Source organism: Hemitrygon akajei, chromosome 2 (genome assembly GCF_048418815.1).
Source record: "Hemitrygon akajei chromosome 2, sHemAka1.3, whole genome shotgun sequence".
Taxonomy (NCBI): domain Eukaryota; kingdom Metazoa; phylum Chordata; class Chondrichthyes; order Myliobatiformes; family Dasyatidae; genus Hemitrygon; species Hemitrygon akajei.
Genome location: NC_133125.1, coordinates 32,010,462 through 32,028,224, shown reverse-complemented (window position 1 = coordinate 32,028,224; position 17,763 = coordinate 32,010,462). Strand labels below are relative to the sequence as shown.

The 17,763-nt window shown below is 40.1% G+C and overlaps 1 protein-coding gene across 9 annotated transcripts in view; it reads right to left on the bottom strand.

The window, feature by feature from the left end:
• The window catches only part of znf608 (zinc finger protein 608), an 89,238-nt gene that overhangs the window by 70,599 nt on the left and 876 nt on the right, over positions 1-17,763 (bottom strand). For 2 of the 9 annotated variants that reach the window (XM_073069568.1, XM_073069571.1), the window contains exon 1: positions 15,260-16,740. The exons of 1 other annotated variant lie outside the window; for it this stretch is intronic. In XM_073069568.1, coding sequence (XP_072925669.1) covers positions 15,260-16,183 — 924 coding nt within the window. In that variant the 5' untranslated portion in view covers positions 16,184-16,740. Of the gene's footprint in view, positions 1-14,543; positions 14,626-15,259; positions 16,741-17,337; positions 17,435-17,585; positions 17,740-17,763 lie in introns of those variants that run through there. 6 more of the 9 variants (XM_073069555.1, XM_073069567.1, XM_073069562.1 and 3 more) reach the window with 5 other exon arrangements.

The following is a 17,763-nucleotide window of genomic DNA, read 5'->3' as shown; positions in this document are numbered from 1 at the left end:
CAATCTTTTTTTCAACATATCTGGTTTGGTGCAGGCACTTTAAAATAAAATTAGAGATGGTCTCAGGGGCTGTGACAAAACTCCAGATAATGATAGGTGTTGAGTTCTTAATGAATCAAGGGCAGAGTGTCCAGATTTCTAGATCTGTTGAGGATGGGCAGGTTTCATCTAGGACTGGGAGTTCAATTCAAGCAGTAGCACGCGGAATGCTGGAAGAACTCAACAGGTCAGGCACTTTCTACGGCGGGAAATGACAGTCAGGGTTTCGGATCGAGGCCTGTCAGCCAGTCCCGATGACTAGCTGCGACCCCAAAACATCGACTGTCCACTTCCCTCCATTGATGACACCTGACTCACTGAGTTCCTCTAGTCTTCTGTGTGTTGATGCAGGTTTCCAGCAGTCTCTCTTACATCTTCACTCCAACAGTACACGTCTTGGTGGAAGCAAATGCCCTCTTCCCCCAAACCCAAGTCTGGGGATCCTACCAATGTCCAAGGTAGGGTCAATCATAAAACTTGATCCAGTGGCGTAATATCCCGTTAATCCTGTCACTCACAACCATTCTTACACTGACAACAAAAGAGAAAAAATAACTGGGAGTTTGCTCTTTGTGAAACTCTTTGACTCATCCAGTTACTTTGACAACAGCTTGTGCCATTTTAAACATCATAATCAATTTTCGATAGTAGGGTACAAAAAGCAGAGTGAATGAGAAAGCCAAGGAATTCCCAAATGTGATTCTATGCTTTATCTTATTTCTTATTTATACAGAGATACAGCACAAATCGGCCCCTCTGCTCCAGCTACCCGACACCCCTCTTTCATCCTAACTTGATCACAAGACAATTTACAAAGACCAATTAACCTAGTAACTGGTACATCTTTTGACTGTCGGAGCACCCAAAGAAAACCCAAGCATTACAAGGGGAGGATGTACACAAACTCCTTACGGAGGATGCCGGAATTGAACTCCAGAATTCAACATGAGTAGAAGTAACATAACACAAATTAAGATCCCAGCTATACAGCCATCACTAAATCCAATGGGCAAGCACAAACATTGCATAATGCACCATGGCTTCCTCTTGTGCCACAATGAGGCCACCATCAAGATGGAGGAGCAACACCTTATATTCTGCCTGGGTAGCCTCCAACCTGATGGCATGAATATTGATTTCTCCTTCCAGTAAACAAATTCCCTCACCCCCTCCCCTCTTCTTCTATTCCCCACTCTGGCCTCTTACCTCTTGTCACCTACCTATCACCTCCCTCTGGTGCCCATCCTTCCCTTTCTCCCATCGTCCATTCTCCTCTCCTATCAGATTTCTTCCTTTCCATACCTTAACCTTTCCCACCCACCAGACTTCACCCATGACCCTCTAACTCTCCTTCTAGCTTCTGCCTGACCTGCTGAGTTCTTCCAGCATTTTGTGGGTTGCTTTGGATTTCCAGCATTTGCTGAATTTCCTGTGTTTATGATTGTAGGATCTAGGCACTGAAACAATCTCTGAGGCCTCTGGCCTCAGAAATTCCTGCTTGCATGGATGGATAAGCTTTGGTCTCAAAGAATGACATGCAGGTCTCCATTGTCGAGCTGAACCTTGTAATGGTGGAATCTGGTCTCACAGCTGTGTCATCAGCACAGTTTAATTTGTTGTCAGATCTCTTGAACTGGCAACAATCTTGTTTAAAATGAATAACAGCACCTGGAAACCCAAACACAAGAAGAACATTCTACACAGCATTGAAGGGTACGTTGAAAGAAGAATTGTTTACAGACACAGCATTCAAATTGTCCATAACAGCTAAGGTTAAAATACCAGTCATTTGACCATCAACAATGGCAAAGTAACAATGAGACTTTGCCTTTGGGATTTTTGAATAAAAACATTAAAGTGAGAGCACTGTACTAGCAGTTTGATAATTGCAGTAGTATTTCAGAACACAAATTAATGTTTACATAGTAAGTAAGCCATTGATTTATGGCAACCTAAGACAAGTGAAACCAATTAGAAAATGCAAAATTGCACAGGTGACACTGTGCGTAAGAAAATTTAGAGCAAGAGTTTGTGTGAGCAACATCAAGCGGGAGATAGATGGCTGCAGTTCAGCTTCCACATTGCCAATGAAATACCACTCCACCCCAATCAGTAAATAAATTGGGAAACAGTGATGTAAGACCAAATTGCTTAACATGGCAGTAAAGTCTAGCTTTTAATGCACATCCATGTGATTTCAGAATTTACCTTTCATTTCTTGTGCCTTTGCGTGTCATTAACAATCTTAGTAACTGCCCACCTGACAAATGATCCCTCGGAACACCAGCCCAACATTTCACAAAATGCCAAGCAACAGCAAATTAATCGCTTCAGATTCTCGCTACCCATTAACACGGGTCACTAATTAATTAGGATGCAGAAACAATGGCAGACTTACAGCACACTAGGTAATATTTTTCCCACTCACACAAAGTTCAAATCTTAAGGATTTTGCTTTGATTTAATGAAATGCTTTTCTCTCGCTCCCTTCCCCCACCCCCTTCTCTCCCCACCATGCTGCCCACAGTGGTTGTAAAACTACTCTACCAACAACTGGTGCCCAATAGCTGGAAGCAGTTTGCCTTGTCAAATTTCTGACAGTCTGCCACTGCCCATCCCCCATCTTCTGTCTGTTAAAGGCACTTATTGTGCTCAGCAGAGTTGCCTTTCCCTATTAAGAATGCATTTTACCTCTTGTTTCACTAAGGGGTGGAGGAATAAGAAAATGCTACTTCATTTCTGGCCTACAGCATCTAATTCTTTCGCCTGATACCCCTAGCCAACATTTGGCTAACAAATGTCACCTACTCTCTATAAATAAATGATTTGTTCGACATTTAAACCAGTCATACATTTTTCTTCCTGCTGGCTCTAAGCCAAACAACAAACTCACTGCCTCTACCAATATTAAGTGTGGTTAAAACTGTAATAACTGAATTTCAACTACATACAACAATGCGATAATAACTGCATCAACGTAATGACCACAATTGTGTTGATTATTGAATGCATCATTCTCCAAAGAATTTTTGGCCAAGACTTTCATTCCTTCGTGATATTATCTCAAGTGGGCTAAGACAAAGGTACAGATATCCATGGCGCCCAGCTTTCTAACTATATATAGACTGTTATCAGCAAAAATGTTCAAAATTCGTAGGTAACTAATAAGCAGGAGTCTATCACACCCTTTTCATTTAAAGGCATGGTGAACACAACTTTACCACACGTCACCTTCAAGAGGAATGCAGGGAGCAGTAACCAATATATACAGCAATCAACAATATAATCAACAAAAGATTTTGATTCCGTTACGTCGAAGAGAACTGTGACCACCACCCTTTTTAAATTTAACTGTCCGCGGAAGCTGCCATCTCATGTTTACTCTATGGCAACATGCAAATCAGAGAGAGTACAGAGGAGATTTACTAGAATGTTACCTGGGTTTCAGCACCTAAGTTACACAGAGAAAAGTTGAACAAGTTAGGTCTTTATTCTTTGGAGTATAGAAAAGGTTGAGGGGGGACTTGATAGAGGTATTTAAAATTATGAGGGGGATAGATAGAGTTGACGTGGATAGGCTTTTTCCATTGAGAGTAGAGGAGATTCAAACAAGAGGACATGAATTGAGAGTTAAGGGGCAAAATTTTAGGGGTAACACGAGGGGGAACTTCTTTACTCAGAGAGTGGTAGCTGTGTGTAGTGAGCTTCCAATAGAAGTAGTAGAGGCAGGTTTGATTTTGCCATTTAAAAAAAAATTGGATAGGTATATGGACAGGAAAGGAATGGAGGGTTATGGGCTGAATGCAGGTCGGTGGGACTAGGTGAGAGTAAGCATTCGGCACGGACTAGAAGGGCCGAGATGGCCTGTTTCCGTGCTGTAATTGTTATATTGTTATATGATCTTAACTACTGGGTTCACAACTGACTCCACCTTAGTGAAGACTGGTGTCAAGCAAGGCTGCATTGTCACCCCCAACATTATCCTCAAACTTGCTACAATGCTGTAATCCATCCCCAAGAGGACAAACAGAAACTGAGTCTTGATAAAGGGTCTCAGTCCAAAACGCTGACTGCTTTATTCATTTCCATAGATGCTGCCTGATCTGCTGAGTTCCTCCAGCATTTTGTGTTGAAAAATAAATTGCTCAACTTAACTAGTCAGCAGGACCAAAGTCTCTCCAACTTAAGTCATCAAACTACAATGTACAGACAATGGCAAGCTACGTGCATGTTTTCAGTGCCAGCTGCAGGTTTCATTAACTCATTCACGGAAGCATGCCGGAAAAGAATGGCCTTACACTTAACAGTCATAAAATTGAGCCCTTTAGAATTCTGCTGTCCTCTAATGCAGACATTGTATTCCACGATCTTACTACACCAGCAAATTACAGGTGGGCAGAGGAAACACTTCTCAAAACTTCCTTGTAAAAGTATAGTAAGGTAACCAGCTCATGGGAGCACAGTCAGGATGACTTCAGAAGCCCCATGCAAATGGCAGAAAGAGCGCCCACTCACGCAACGACCTCAATCTGTTATTGTTTTACCTTGTACCATGTAATCATTTGATCTACATGAACAGTACGCAAGACAAGTTTTTCCACTGTACCTCAGTACATGTGACAATAATAAACCAATTCCAATAAGCCAATTTATAACCCATGGAACAGTCATAGACGCAAGTCGTCCTCACCCTTGTGAGATTGTCTTAGAAGTTAAATCCTTAGTTCTCTATTCCATGAGACACGTCCATGGGCCTCCCTACAATACACTAAAGCCCGAGTCCCAAGCAGGTCTGGCCAGTTCAACTTGTATCAAGTCAGATGGCCTAAGACCTACTGATGTCCAAGGTACAATTTTAGGGAAGTGATATCAAAAGGACCTTTTATCTTCCCTTTGATGTCAATAGGAATCTAATGACTCCAAAGATTCCAGACTTTGATCTTTTAAAGAGATTAGCTCTATTTGTCACATATATGTTGAAACATACAGTAAAATGCGTCGTTCGCATCAACGACCACAACAACCAATACAGTCCAAATGCGTGCTCCTGCTCCGGGTACTAACATAGCATGCCCACAACTTACGAACCCGTACGTCTTGGAATGTGGGAGAAGCTGGAGAACCCAGAGGAAACACACGCAGTCATGGCGTACAAACTCCTTTCAGACAGAGGCGGAATTGAACCCATGTCACTGGAGCTGTGCAGCATTAAACTAACCAAAACGCTGTTGTTCAGAGGTGCATCAACAAACCAAATACTGTATGTATACTGCAAATTGCAGGAGCACAATACAAAACTCTTATTTCACATGGATATAAATGTTACACTTAGAAATAAAAGTTTCCAAGCCAACACACCATCCCCTACCTATACCTCCCGTCACCCAGAGGTACACTTTAGACGTTTACATATTCGTACAACAGCAGAGCTTAAAGACGGCAACACCATTGACAGTAAAGAAAATGCTTTGGGAAGTAGGCAACTGACAGCGTTAAAGGCCCAGAGGCAATTGAAATGCCCTGGGATTGGAATTAAAAATGCTACACTAATCACACATGACTTCTCTCATTACAGACCAATAATAACTATGTTTTGTTTGAATATTTTTATTAAAAAGGAACATGTCGCCATTTACCTCCTGATGAGCATTCAGTGTCCAATCTGACTTTCCAAGTACAACCTTGGAACATCAATTGCACAACATAGTCTTTAATTTTATCAAAATTGATGTCTTTGGCTTTTATCTCTGAAGCTCAGGAACTTGCAGGGTCAATATTTTGTACTGTACACCAACTGAGCTTTCACCTTTTAGCAGGAGTTGATGCAATATTTGGGATCTCATCTTTGATGTTTTAGTTCCATAAAATTAGGAATGGAGTACAGATGTTGCAGGTAAAGGATGGATTGTATTTGCATTAGAAAGGAATCAGTACTCAGCTACAAAGATACAATGGCTGATTTTTAAAACAGGAAAGACAAACTCTAGATTTACAAAGCCGGTCTTGATGAAGGGTCTCAGCCCCAAACATAGACTGTTTATTCATTTCCATTGATGCTGCCTGACCTGCTGAGTTCCTCCTGTGTGTGTTGCTCCGGATTTCTAGCATCTGCAGAATCTCTTGTGTTTAAGACAAAACATTTTAAATTTCACTTCTGAAAAACTGCAGATGCTGGAAATCTAAAACAAATAAAACAGAAAATGCAGGAAATACTCAGCAGATTAAGCCACATCTGTGGGAAGACAAAACAGCGTCAACAATTTGGGTCAGGGACCTCTCTGATGAGCCTGACCTGCTGGGTTATCTGCTTCTGTTTTAATTCCATTTATGTTTGACCACCGCATATTGCTGCTCTCGTTCCTCAATCAAGTATCTGCACACTATTTCATAGAAGACAGAAACAGAAAATAGGATTTATTTCTACTGTGACATGAGCTCACCTTCTAGAACTAGTTTTTTAAAGCAAAGTTATATACAATTCTCTGATTATTTTTCCCTTCAATTGTTATGAAGACTATTAGAATTTTCTCCAAGATTTTGCTGTCTAGAATGCAATTAATTTATTCCAGTGAGACAATTTTCTTTGCCCATTAATAATCTATTACTTTAAAACAGAAGACTGGTAAGCAACGATCAAGGGTGCAAAGATAAAAACCAAGCAGGCTTTTCAGAAGACTTTTGACATTGCTCTTTACAAAGGCAAAATTGTCCCAAAGCTAGAGGTGTGGGACGAAGAAGGAATTTACATTGGAAGTCAAGACGAGAGGCCGGAGTTGTTTATTTGAAATAAATGCATGAAGACTATTAATCAAAGAAGGGTTGCTATCAAGATTAAAAATACACTGACATTCCCCAAGTTACAAAGACAGAGAGGCAGGAAAGAATGCTAATGTCAGCAAGGAAGGTTCTTACAGAGGAAACAGATTGTGTAGGATAATATAGCAACGGTGTAATGGAAACAGCTGTTTGTTTTATACTCCGCTGTCTGGCATCTGCTACAGCATCATGGGAAAGGTTGGTTTAGGATTTCGACAACAAATATAAATTCAGACAACTAGCCAAGCAGCAGGATGCAGAATGTGCACAAAGAGCCGGATGATCTCTTCAGAAATATGGTGAAAGAATGAGAGGACAAATTCCAGCAGGGCTGAGTTCTGATGCAGTAACTGGGAAATGCTGTGGATTGAAATATAAGATGCTCTGTCGGGTTTGGGCATCGTAGAGGGGCAGTGACAAGAAATAACAAACACACTTTGAAAATATACAGTGTGATGCGGAGAGTCTTAACTACAACATCAGAGGTACCCTCACTTCACACACTCCCTGCCTTTACCCTGAAAGCAGTGGCCTACATAAGGATTTAATGAAATGCTTCACCTGTCAATGCAAATCCACTTAGTCAATATTCAGTGCTAAGTGCACCATATGTGAAAGCTTCAGGAGAAGGTTGAAAAAAATGAAATACACCCTTTAATAAAGCTAAACCAGTGCAAGCCCATCTGCTTCAATTAGAGGAGTCAAATTAGAAAAATTACAGCTATCAAGATGTTTACGAGGCAAACCTGTTATCTTTGAAGAAACACCTCCCTTTATACCACAATGAAGACAAGGAAGGCACTATCCAGTATGTTACGACAATATTTTATTCCAAATCAGCCTCTCCTAATGCTGCTACATTTGAAAGGGTTTAATTGCTTGAAAAGGCTATTTTACAAAGAACAAATCATTGATGGGAAAGCAAGCCATTCAATGGTAGAAGACAGTTAATTTAGATTTCATGCTTTTAGGAAGTTAAGCAGAGTTCTTAACCATACCCCGATATGTAGCAAGGATTCACGTGCACTCATGACACCATTAAATAGTCATGGAAATGGCAGGAAGAAGACAAAGCAGGAAGATTCACATGCCAGATTACTAAGGGGCCACTAAGCCCTCCATTTCTTACAGAAAAAGCAAATTAAGAATGTCAAGATATTATTTTTATTTTGCAATGGTGAAATGAATGCCTGAGTGAAATACATTCTCTACTTTTGTTTCTAGTGATTAACATAGCTTCGTTATGAATTTTATTACTTTTATTATAGGTTTTTGGTAGAACACAAGGTTTCTATTCTAAATACGCATATAAAATTTGACCAGTTCCAGAAAAAGAGCATAATTTAATCAAAACAAATGGACATAATTTAGTTTTAAAAATAAATAGGTTTATAAACCTTATTCTACTTCTGACATCCAAATGAAACGGCAATCCTGACATGTGACCCTGGAGAAATGCATCACCCCTCCCCTCACAAATCTGCTTTCAGCTCTCAAAAATGATACAAACAGTCCTATTGTCAGCCAATCCACGTTTAATCCATGCATTAATGTCTGAATAGTTTTACAACCCTTCATTTAAATGCAAAGGCTTTGTTCAACTTGCCAAGACCATTTAGTTTGGATTAAAGGGGAAAAAAAGCAACAGACACACTGTACTAAAAACCATCACAGGCACAAAGCAGCCTTTGGTATTACTGCTGTCCTTCTCCTTTAATACCCTTTAGTGGCAAATTATCGCTTGGCCTGATCTTCTGTTCTTCACTAACAAAGGTTATCCAATTTGAGGATCTCGTCCCAGTTAATGTTCCAAGCTGCTGAATTAAAATGCTGGTTCAAGCATCTATTTAACCTACCGAATACGCTTTTTTGGGCACATTTTTCACAATGCTTAATTTGAGGTTTCTTTAAAAATAGAATTCATGCATTTCAGCTGGTCAAAAGCACACGCACAGTGCTTCCTTCATTCTGGTGTTTTTATCCCCCACACAGTCCCACTGTAGAAGAAAGGCTGATTTAAGAAAAGAAGCCAGTCACTGCATTCATTTCTGAAGACCTCTAGCAATTCCATCATGTTTTTGGGAAACACAGAACTTGTCCATTGACAAACTGAAACACTATAAATCATGTATTATGTTAACTTAATACAGTTAAATGATAGTGAACAGTTAGCTTTGACATTTTAATAGATTACCATTCCCGTACTTGAAAACTTGACAGCTTTTATTTTACTTATGGAGTTAAGCTCAGTACTGAAAGATAGTCTCAGCCTTCGGCTTTCTATAGGGATTGGAAAATTCGTGTTTGACAGGGTTTATCTAAGCTCAAGGACGAGCTTTATGCTTAGATGACTACAAGGTTTGATTACACAGATGGATTTCCTATCTCGCTTCATTTCAGATCCTGTTTTCAACTAAAACTGCATCAGGGCTACCTTCTGCAACATTTAAGTTACAGCTTCTACTGACAGCAAATACACTCAGCATGAAAATGGACACAAGTTAATCTGTAAGTGTAAGTCATGAAAAATAAATCATTACACAAAGAATCTGCTATAAAATAACACAGGAAATTCCAAACCTTACAGATCAAATAATTCTTCTGGGTGTAACTACAGTTATTGTACTGAGAGTGGGTGTCAACTTGGGCTCTTCAACAGAATTACTTGTGCAGTTTGATAAAAACAGAAGTGTGAGGATGACTAACTGACCTGCAATATCCTTTTCAAACTGATCCATCCTACAGGAAAAAAAGAGGTTTCCAAAAATGATCCACAATAAATTAGAATTAAGAATGTCATTGCTGTGGTTTGACATCCATATGAAAACACACCATTATGCTTCTAATTATCTTGACCCACATGGGAAAAGCAGGAATGCATTATGTCTTAATGATCACAACTAGAGGTCCTGGCTTTTCTTTTGCAAGGAACAGGGAAGATCCTCCCTGCAGCTTCACTATTAACATGTCTGTTTCCTGTCAGACCACTCAGAGATAATGTCATTTATCTCTAAGCGGCACAAGACCAGTCATTAGCCTCAATAAAAAGACCTCGAACAAAGAACTGTGATTGCTATCCATTGCTCAGGGTCTACAGCCAAAAAAAACTAATTTCATTGAGGGAAAGGGGGTGTGGAGATGCTGAAGTGAAGTGCTATTTATACACACTCCGACCAGAAGCAAGATTTTTGCCTGACTTACTGTATGGTTACTGTAGATGATTAAGGTAACCACATAAAGCACCTCATTTTACTAGTCAAAACAATTTAATTTTAAACAGGAAGATATAATGCAGGGGATACTCAGCAGGTCAGTCAGCACTTCTGGAGAAAACAGACTAGTCAGCATTCTGATGAAGGTGGCAAGCACAAAACATTCATCTGTCATTCCTACAAAGCATCTCCAGTCTGGTTGCTTTTCAGTTTAATTTTAGAATTACTTTTGATAAATACAACATATTTCTCACAAATAAAAGTTTTCTTGGGTTGGTGATAGTCTGAAGAGGTGTAAAATAAAGGGGCGTAACTGTAAATGAAGTTAAGGTACTGTCATATATTTGCGTGGAAAAGGACAATTGTGGAGCCAAATGGCTTTCTCCAGCTTGGATGTTTTAACAAATCTGAGAATAATTCATCGACTAAGTTAAATGAATTTAAGATTTTGTCAACATAAATAATGGTTTATCCCTGGGTAAAAGATATGTGCAGCACAATATTCCATTAACAAATCTCCACAAGAAGCCTAACTGTTTCTGCATCTCCTAATTGCTGTTGTGTACTCTGGGATGTAAATACACACACTCGCGTACAATGTGCCAAATGCTCACTAGCTATCATATTGGTGTTCCCTTTAACATGTTAACTTTATACAAGGAAATCCTTTACCAAACCCAATGGTTCCGCAGTCGCAGTATTTGCATTCCAATGTTCATAAAGTCAATCATGTTTAAAAAGCACCTTTTCTTTTTGTCCTGCAGGTTATCAATATGATGTGTGTGTGTTACTACCAATATGATTATTGGCTTTCTCCTACATTCTGTTCAGAACTCTTAGAGTCATAATTTTGATTAACTTGCATTTGTATTACTTAACTACTTCAGGACATCCCAAAGGACTCCAGAGCCAAGAGCACTGGCTAACATAGATATTCCTATGGCTTGTTGTTGACCAGAAACTCAAAGAGGACCGGCCACGACTATAAGATCAGGTCATAGGCTGGGTATCCTGCAAAAGTGACTCCCCTCCCAACAATCCAGACCTTTCCTCTGTTTACACGGCACAAATCAGGAGTCTGATAAAATTTTCTCTCCAGCATCAGTGACCCCCTAGAACCTCAACAGCACCCAGTTCAGAGCACTCCCTTAATCAAACCATCTAGCATTCTAAGCATCATACCCTCTGCCACCAGTGCACAGTGGTTGCAGTGTGGTAACATCTACTGTTACATGTCAAGACAGCACCTCACTTGCCTGTGAGTTCTATTACCAAGAAAGACAAGGATAGTAGAGAACAACACCCCACCAAGTCACACACCATCCTTTCTTGGAAATAGATCACTAGTCCTTCATTACTGTCACACTGAAAATCTGGAACTCTATCTGAACAGGACTGTGGACTAGCTTCACCAAAAGGGCCTCAGGGCGTCAAGGAAGCACCTCAGGGACTCCCAGTAGGAACTGGCCTTGCTAACAATGCCCAGATCCCGAAAATGACTTCATTAAAATTTTTGTAAATAAACATTAAGACACAAATACTAAACAAGTAAAATAGCTTTACGAAAACTTTAGTAATTGATTATATTGTCTTGACGTCCTTTTCAAGGTACGCGCATTAAATATAATTCAAGAAAGAATTTTAGTGGCCTTTAGAACTATATGGCCTTACAAATGAGATTAGTAATTCAATTCGTTATTGGTTAAAAAAAAATCAATAGGAATTCTAGTCTCACAGTTCCTGGGAGGTCATTACAAGTTCGTCCAGAAAGTTCTCAGCAGTCAAAGGGCAGCAGCTCATTCGTTGACTTTGAAAGGGCTCTGGTCACACTATTAAAAGTTACAAAGCATTAAGGAGACTGAAGAGTTTTTTGTTCTGCCGGGACTCGTGCTAGTTTGTGGTGCCATTCACCAGCCAAAACTCATTTTGCAGAGTTTGAGTCAGCTTTTTAAACTGCTCACACTCATACAAATCTGCCCTTTGTTTTCCTCTTTAATGACTGCTCACCACTTACAGTCTTTTACCATAGACTGTAACAGACAAGCAAGTACAAAGAACAGGAAGGTATGTGGATGTTTCCATTCAGATCGTCAGCATGACCAAAAACAAGCACAAAAGACCCAGCAGAAAATGTGGTTCTGCCTGCTACTCATTTTCGGTGCAATTCCTTTCTATTTATTGGTCTGTTGCGACTGAAAATAGTTGCTAGCATTAATGATCCATCAAATGGTTTGTGGACCCAATTCTCAGCTGTGAAATTTATCACTGCATCATTTTGAAAAGGTGACAAATTCTTCCCTGGGATATTAACAGGTCTGATGAGGGCTCTTCAGTCCTATATCAGCAGCATGTTCTCTGCAATAGCCCAGCAAGAAACATAACAAGCAATGAATAGGGTTGCCAGTGCATATTATACTTTCTAGTCCTGCAACATACCAGTTAAATCAATTAATAGCAATTTACAAGATAAACCATTGAATCCAATTGGCTATGTTATTAATACCTCAACTCAATCCAATCATACACAATTCTGATTCACTTATTGGACAAAATAAATCAAAATCTTATTTGATATTAGTGATGGATTGGGTGCTAACAAGCCTTTGTTTGGTAATCCTACACTGGAAGGCTTTTGCAAACTCCTAGGAGTGGTTATTTGTCAGCTTGCTAAGTCTCCATAAGTCAGACATGTTAGTAACAGATAAACCACAAAAAATGGGCTACATAGAAATAGCACAAACTCAAATTATAGGCTGCATTTTACCCGAACCATGCATGCAGGGAGTGGCAAGTTTTACAACATACTTGCGGTTCTCTGTTTTAAAGACAGGGAAAAAACAGAGTCTGAAAAACAATTGGCTTTAATAGGATCTAATTTACCAAGTTTTTATATGATTAACTGCACCAAACAAATAGAATGCCCACATCAAGAGTAAAACTGCAAACACACTGCAGAGATTAAACAATGACTACCACTCTTGAGGATTTAACTTACACCTTTAGCATCCTGCTACTCAAACAAGTACAGCTGGACACATTTGTCTTCAACCTCATTTAAACCAGACAACTATATAAATATTTCACAGCCTGTTTAACAGAAAGTGCCTTCACCTTTCAAATAAATAACAAGTGCAAGACACTAGTGTATACATTAATATCATGGGTTCCATATCAGGTATCAATTCATTTCCTTCAAGCCATATGCTGTGTATGCTGAAGGTTTAAGTCTGAATGATCTCTGGAGCAGTCAACAGGAAAACAGGCTGTGCTAGAATGAATAGAGTCTGCTTGTCAATTATATCTGGGAAGAATCAAGACAAGCAAGCAGCAGTACCATAGTGGACATTTTTCTCTATGACCCACTGATTATCAGCAGGCACAGCTTTTGTACAAGCACATAAACACACATATTCTCGATTGTTTTTGAGAAATAGACACATTGAAATAGTTGCCCCAAGAGACTATTTGAGGTATAAATAAGGAAGAAATCGGAGTAGTAAAACCACACCAGTCTAATCTCTGTTGCCATGACACCTGCTTCTAAGATTTGAAAGTGTACAGGCTGTCTGCTAAACAAAACTGTTGAATCTGAACATTTGGCTGAAAGATTAAAAATAAGCTTAGAGGTGCAGGCAGCAATGTCTTTTTGCATTGCATATACAGCCTGTGAATCCAATCAAGTGGTCCTGAAACCTTAACCACAGCCATTGTGTAGGACAGATTAGAACAAGTTATCTTGATATTTAAAGGAGATTAAAACTGTTCCCAATTTGCTTACTGTTGGAAACCACGGTAAAACAATTTGATTGGAGGATTGTCAAACATGTCAAACAGTTTGCCAATCTTCTTTTTAATTCTAAATCTGTTTAGATACCCTTCTCGTGACTAATAGACTATGAACATTAGCCTCTGCACCTTGCTGTTTAAATCTTTATTAACATCTCAATGTCTCCTTGAACTGTTTCCCCGGCAATAAAATTAATCAAATAAAATACTGTCTTCCACACCAGCCAGTCTTGTTGCTGTCTAAAGTTTCCAACAATAGTATCAGCAGAAATTCAAAGGTCACCACCTCAACAAGCTGGGAATTCACTTTACTCTATTATGCACTGAGACAAAATCCTCTCCAACTCAACTGACCACTTCCATCACAGGGAATCAATTTATTGAGTTGAATGGGAAGGGAAACGTTGAAAAGTAGATCACAAGCTGCTCAGCAAACTATATTAAAAGGAAGTAATTACTCTGAAAGGACTAAATTATTCAATTTTTTTTACCAAAACTTAAGTAGAGCAGACAACCTTCGCTAAGCACCACATCAAAAAGCAGTTCTGAACACTGGTTTAAACATTTTGTATATCTTATCAGAAATAAGGAATTGTTAGGATTTTGTTTCAGGAATGGCACAGACATTGTTTCACAAACCGGCATCAACAATAATCAGTCAGCTTCTTAAAATGGCATAATTCCTCTGACCTCATAATTATCCAACAAACAATAGCTCCGAGCCTCCTGAGAAACTCCACAGTCTTTGGATAATTATCAACATACCAGAAGCCTGGTTACACACCAACAATGCAAGGCAAGGGCAAACTTCCCTTTCACACTGAATCTACAAAACAGAGATCACCGTGCCCGCACTGATGTTAATAAAATATAAGGCACCATTCGGCCAACCCTGCATTCATAAAAGACAAGCCTGGTGCAGCCTTTATGAAGGCGTTTAGTGTGCTATTTGATTACAAAGCACCTCCCCCACCCTTTAGGCAAACAGCAGTGATCACAATAACCTCATTTCTCTCCAGCTGCGGATCTTACTCCATTGTTTGTGTGTTATGATCGTAACACCAGCCTGCTATTTCACAAAAACGAGCGAAAATGTGGTTTACTCATTTATTCGGAGAGAGCTCTGAAGCAATGTTGGATAAACCGACGCAAAGTAATGGTCATAATTCGTGTTAAGACAGTTGTCAACAATTAAGAAATATAGCCACAAACCCTTTTCATACTGTCGTCATCCGCAGTTTATTACTGAGGTGCGTTCAAATTATAGCAGATATATGTAAAAGGCAAGCATTATCATTCCTCTTGCATTATTCATCACCATACATCATTTACATCCACAAAAATTGTGTTTTAAATGCAAAGAATTCACCAACAAACACGACAGAGAGAAGTAAATTATGAGTTACCTTTTCGGTTTTCAGTTTCTTGATGGGTCGGGCAGCGTCTCCGTCATTTTCTGCATCCTCTTTCTTGGCCACGATAGGGCTGCTGAGGATCCCCGGCTCCAGAGTAGTTTTGATGTCCTGGACCCGGGGCGAGGGCTCTCCGACGCCTCCGCCGCACTGCAGGGAGCTGCTGCCGCCCTTGGGGCCGAAATTAAAGAGGTGCGCGGCGGCTGAGCCCGCTACCGACATGGGGGGCTGGCCCGGTACCGAGTGCACCCCCACATCGTGTTTAGTGTTATCCTTGCGAGATCTGCCACCCTCTTTATCCCGTTTAGAGCCTCCCCTGCCCGAGCCCTTGCCCGGTTTCTCTTCTTTGTTTTTAGTGCAATTGCCAATTGTGTTGTTGCAGTTATTGTTATTATTAATATTATTGCAACCACTGTTGTTGCTGCTGCTAACTGTTTGACCTAGGGCTGAATTCATGCCAGAAACCTCTCCAGGGCGCCCTTGAACTTCCTGCCTCTTGCCAGCACTGCTAATTTCAGGAATCCCATACAGTGAGGCAGAGGAGAGAGATTTATTAGCATCCTTGGAAGTTTTGCTTCTTTTCACTTTGGATTTGCCAGTCTCCTTGTGGGAATTTCCTTGGGGAGGCTGGACGGAAGAGGAGGTGAATTTGAGGCTATCGGAAAGGGCTGCAGCTGCTGCTGCACTAGCACCACTTGGAGCCAAACCCCCGCAGTCCTTGGTGGTGTTGGTTGCAATGGTGTTGTTATTGCTGCTCGAATTATTCATTTCCAATTTCTGCCTGTCTTTCTCCAAATCGGCCTCCAAATCGATGATCAGATTTCCCACTCCAATTTCCCAGTCATCGCCACTGTCGTAAGTATCAACCGCGTTTGAATCAACACATTTACCAGTAGCAATGGAACTGTTCACTGACATCCTGAAGATGAGATCTCTTGGATAAAAATTGGATGAACTTCACTGCTTTGGATCTGGGAGGACATTCGCTTCTCCGCCACGTGTTTCACCCCTTTCAAATGTTTATTTTATATATTTATATCTATATTCCCCTTACTTTCGAGTCACACGATCCACATACACGAATAAATTACTTCCTGTAAAAAGATAAGACTAATAAATCGGTTGTTGGGTACGACCAACATTTTTCTTCTATTAAAAAATCCTTCTGCATGTAGGTCTGGTTTGAACTTTCCAATATTTTAATTTTAAAAAATCCAATTACATGCTTTTCTAAAAAAATGTAGATCTTTCGAGTCGCATTTCCCCTGTTGACCTTTGTAATTTCATACCGACCCAAATGGTAGTCGACAGCAATAGCAAAACTCGGAGCTGAAATCTTCCTTGCGAAAAACTAACATATGAGGAAGTTATCATAGTGCAAAAGAGACGCGTTTAAAAATTGCTGAAATGTATCACCACTCGTTCGCGCTCCATCAGCTCTGCACCAAGGTGGCCCCAGTGACCGCAAATGAGGTTATTTGACAAAGATCAGTGTAGCCATTCAAAGTCTGAAGAGCATGCATCATGGGTAGCTGCAACTCTTACCTTTAAATCATTCATTTAAACATCTCTTCCCCGCATTAGTAGCCCCCACCCCTCCACACGCAAATCTGCAACATTTCGCCATACATCATACATCCTGTACAACTTATGCTCATATATGAGTAACACGAAATAGAAGAAACGTTTTCCACCTCCTCGCCAAATAAATGTTTCACTTCTTTCCCCTCCTCCTCTTTCTCCTGGCACACAGAACGGATTCTTCCCTTTTTCCCAGCAAACGAAATATATCTTAAAAGTCCACACACGCGTCGAGACTAACAGCATAAAAACTGCATGGGAATATAAATTTAATTGCAAGAATTGTGCACGGATCCAAAAAAAACATTAAAAAGTTTTTAAACTTCAGATTCCATTTTAACCGCACACTTTCGTGATCAGTAAATAATTATGCCATAAAGAGAGAGGGGGAAGAAAAAAAAGGGAAAAAAAATCTACAGGCGTCCGGTTGAAACAAGACAGAATATGCTAACCCTGGGATAAATTAGTGAAGGGAAAAAAATAGCAGAAACCTGGACTGGATTACACATTCTGTCCGGACGTGGCACCATCGTCTCTCAAAACAGTGTCAAACACACAAATTAAGCGAGGGAAACGACGCCAGTCAATCAAGTGGTAATTTCATAATCGACAGTTTCAAATACAACAAAGCAAGGACCTGAGGGATGGGGGAAGGGAGAGGGAGTGGAGGAGGAATGGGGGAAAATATCTTATACAACTAGGACCGGTTTGCTGCAAATGTTGACGATTGTCTGCTTACCATTTTCTGTCATCTTGTACTCGGATTAGGAGCTACACAGTTTAATTAGCTGGCGTTTAGAGCTAAAAGCTGTAATGAATTGTTGATGGATTTGAAGGGGGAGGTTGCAACAACCAACCATCTAAAAGCAGCTATTTTGTTACAGTTCGAGCTTCAATCACGTGAATCCAAGATTCCC